The sequence below is a fragment of the Pan troglodytes genome, chromosome 15, assembly GCF_028858775.2.
Source record: "Pan troglodytes isolate AG18354 chromosome 15, NHGRI_mPanTro3-v2.0_pri, whole genome shotgun sequence".
NCBI lineage: Eukaryota > Metazoa > Chordata > Mammalia > Primates > Hominidae > Pan > Pan troglodytes.
The window spans coordinates 23,711,329-23,714,468 of NC_072413.2; the positions used below are offsets into that span (position 1 = coordinate 23,711,329).

The 3,140-nt window shown below is 45.8% G+C and overlaps 1 protein-coding gene across 1 annotated transcript; it reads right to left on the minus strand.

Moving 5' to 3' along the window:
- Positions 1 to 696: 696 nt before the first annotated feature.
- On the minus strand, positions 697 to 1,830 carry LOC467415 (glycerol-3-phosphate acyltransferase 4-like). Its single transcript, XM_054665928.2, is given in 1 exon segment — positions 697 to 1,830. A coding segment is annotated over 1 exon segment (867 nt). The 5' UTR covers positions 1,704 to 1,830; the 3' UTR covers positions 697 to 836.
- Positions 1,831 to 3,140: the final 1,310 nt, after the last annotated feature.

The following is a 3,140-nucleotide window of genomic DNA, read 5'->3' on the forward strand; positions in this document are numbered from 1 at the left end:
TAGCGAGAGAGGCTGGAGAAGAGAGTGAAAAGACCACTTACCTGATTTGAAATTGGTGAGATGTTCCTTGGGCTGGTTGGTCTGAGGACCAGAGGTTGTAGGTGGATCTCTTCACAGAGTGAGGGCAAGGACAGGGGACCGGTGTCCCAGAGGAGTCCCCCGTCCTGGGTCTTCGGCACCAAATGTCACGCGCGTCTGTATGAAGAGACCACCAAACAGGCTTTGTGTGAGCAATAAAGCTTTTTAATCACCTGGTGCAGGCGGACTGAGTCCAAAAAGAGAGTCAGTGAAGGGAGATGGGGTGGGGCAGTTTTATAGGGTTCAGGTAGGTAGTTGAAAATTACGGTTAAAGACGGTTGTTCTCTTGCGGGCAGTGGGGCGGGGGAGGGGGGTGGGGGGTGGTCACACGGTGCTCGGTGGGGAGCTCCGGAGACTTGTTGTCCAGGAGAAGGAATGTCACAAGGTAATGTCATCAGTTAAGGCAGGAACTGGCCATTTTCAACTTTTGTGGTTCTTCAGTTGCCTCAGGCCATCTGGTTGTATACGTGCAGGCTTGGACTCAGAGGCCTGACACCTCCAACAACTTATTGTAAAAGAAACAAGGCATCTTATCCTGGGTCGCGACACCCAGCAGCATCCGTTCATACCGCCAAGGGCAGGTAGCTCCGGTGCACAGGGATCCCACTGTGCTTGGCGAAATCCAGAGTCCTGGGATCCAGAGCAGCCCAGGGAGCCCTGGATTCTGGAAAGGACGCAGCAGTGGAGGCAGCGGTGGCAACTCCAGCTCCTAGCCCAGGATCACTCCACACGGTGGCCCCAGCCAGCTCGAAGCAAGCTCATGAGCGACTCCTGTCCTCGTGGTTCCCCACAATCATCTTTCTGTATAGCTTCTGCTGCTCCTCCTTGAACATGTCCTTTACCTTCTCCCTCTTCAGGCCCCCATCCCACAGCAGGTCGACAAGTTCTCCCTGCCTGGCGATGGCGGATTTTACCATATTCACAAACTGGACGGCATCTTCATCTGCCCCTCTGGTCATGGAAGGCAGGTACCACATGCTGCAGATAATGGCCCAGCTGGTCATCATTCACAGCAGGCACGTCATCATCCCCTATTTGCTGCTGTTCCAGAAGGCATTGCCGAATTGATGGTCATACTTGATAGCATCAGGGTAAACTGTGGCTCCAATTTCAAAACTTCCCTTTTTGAACATCATCACCGATGTATTATTGATGCAGATTCCTTCTGGGAAGATGAGGATAGGCAGCTGACTTATATCTTGCACTTGTTCAGTCAGTCTCTTAGCCAGCAGGTGGCGATCCTTCACTTCCAAGCGCTCAAACCAGATGTGTGGGCAAGTCTTCACCATGGCTCTCTGAATCAAACCTATGATTCCCCCATGCATTTGACCCACCGTGGCATAATAGCCATCGCTGGCCAAGACGATCACATCGATTGGCAAGGTATGAAGCAAGTATCCCGCTACAGTTGTGCCCACCACTAGAAGGCTAATCCCTGTCAAGGCCAGCGCTATCCTGAGCAGCAGCAGGAAGCAGTACCAAATCAGCCCTGCTAACCCACACAGGACCGTGACCTGAAGGGTGATGTACCTGAAGTTATAATTGGTTCTGCTCAGCAGGTTCCAGGACTCCAGTTCTTCTGCTGAGAATCTCTTTGTCACCTCATCATCCATAATGGTCTCCATTCCTTTCCGGCAAAAGTAGAAAATGTCAGAGAGCTGGAACTCTGGAGTGTTGTCCAGAGCCTTACTACTGCCACTTCAACGAATCTCTTTGATCTCTTCTTCTAGTGAAGTGGGATCCTTTGCAATATTTCTGTTGGTGTAGGGCTGGTAAAGCTGGTGCTGCTTCTTCTTGGCTCTTTGCCAGGAGCTGGTTTTTTGAAAAGATTAACAAAATAGGTAGACCACTAGCCAGACCAACAAAAAAGAAAAGAGAGAAGAATCAAATAGACACAATAAAAAAATGATAAAGGGGAGACCACCATTGATCCCACAAATACAAACTACCATCAGAGAATATTATAAACACCTCTACACAAATAAACTAGAAAACCTAGAAGAAATGGATATATTCCTGACACATACACCCTCCCAAGACTAGACCAGGAAGAAATTGAATCCTTGAATAGACCAATAACAAGTTCTGAAGTTGAGGCAGTAATTAATAGCCTACCAACTAAAACAAGCCCATGACCAGACAGATTCACAGCCGAATTCTACCAGAGGTACAAAGAAGAGCTGGTACCATTCCTTCTGAAACTATTCCAAGCAATAGAAAAAGAGGGAATCCTCCATAACTCATTTTATGAGGCCAGCATCATCCTGATACCAAAACCTGGCAAAGATACAACAAAAAAAGAAAACTTTAGGCCAATATCCCTGATGAACATAGATGGGAAAATCCTCAATAAAATACTGGCAAAGAGAATCCAGCAGCACGTTAAAAAGCTTATCCACAACAATCAAGTTGGCTTCATCCCTGGGATACAAGGCTGATTCAACATATGCAAATCAATAAATGTAATCCATTACATAAAAAGAATCAATGGCAAAAACCACACGATTATCTCAATAGATGCAGAAAAGGCCTTCGATAAAATTCAACAACCCTCTTGCTAAAACTCTCAATAAACTAGGTATTGATGGAATGTATCTCAAAATAAGAGCTATTTATGACAAACCTACAGCCAATATCATACTGAGTGGGCAAAAGCTGGAAGCATTCCCTTTTAAAACCAGAACAAGACAAGGATGTCCTCTCTCACCACTCATATTTAACATATTATTGGAAGTTCTGCCCAGGATAATCAGCAAAAGAAAGAAATAAAGCATATTCAAATAGGAAGAGAGGAAGTCAAATTGTCTCTGTTTGCAGATGACATGATTGCATATTTAAAAAACCGCATCATCTCAGCCCAAAAGCCCTTAAGCTGATAAACAACTTCAGCAAAGTCTCAGGATACAAAATCAATGTGCAAAAATCACAAGCATTCCTAAACACCAATAACAGACATACAGAGAGCCAAATCATGAGTGAACTCCCATTTACAATTGCTACAGAGAGAGTAAAATACCTAGGAATACAACTTACAAGGGATGTGAAGGACCTCTTCAAGGAGA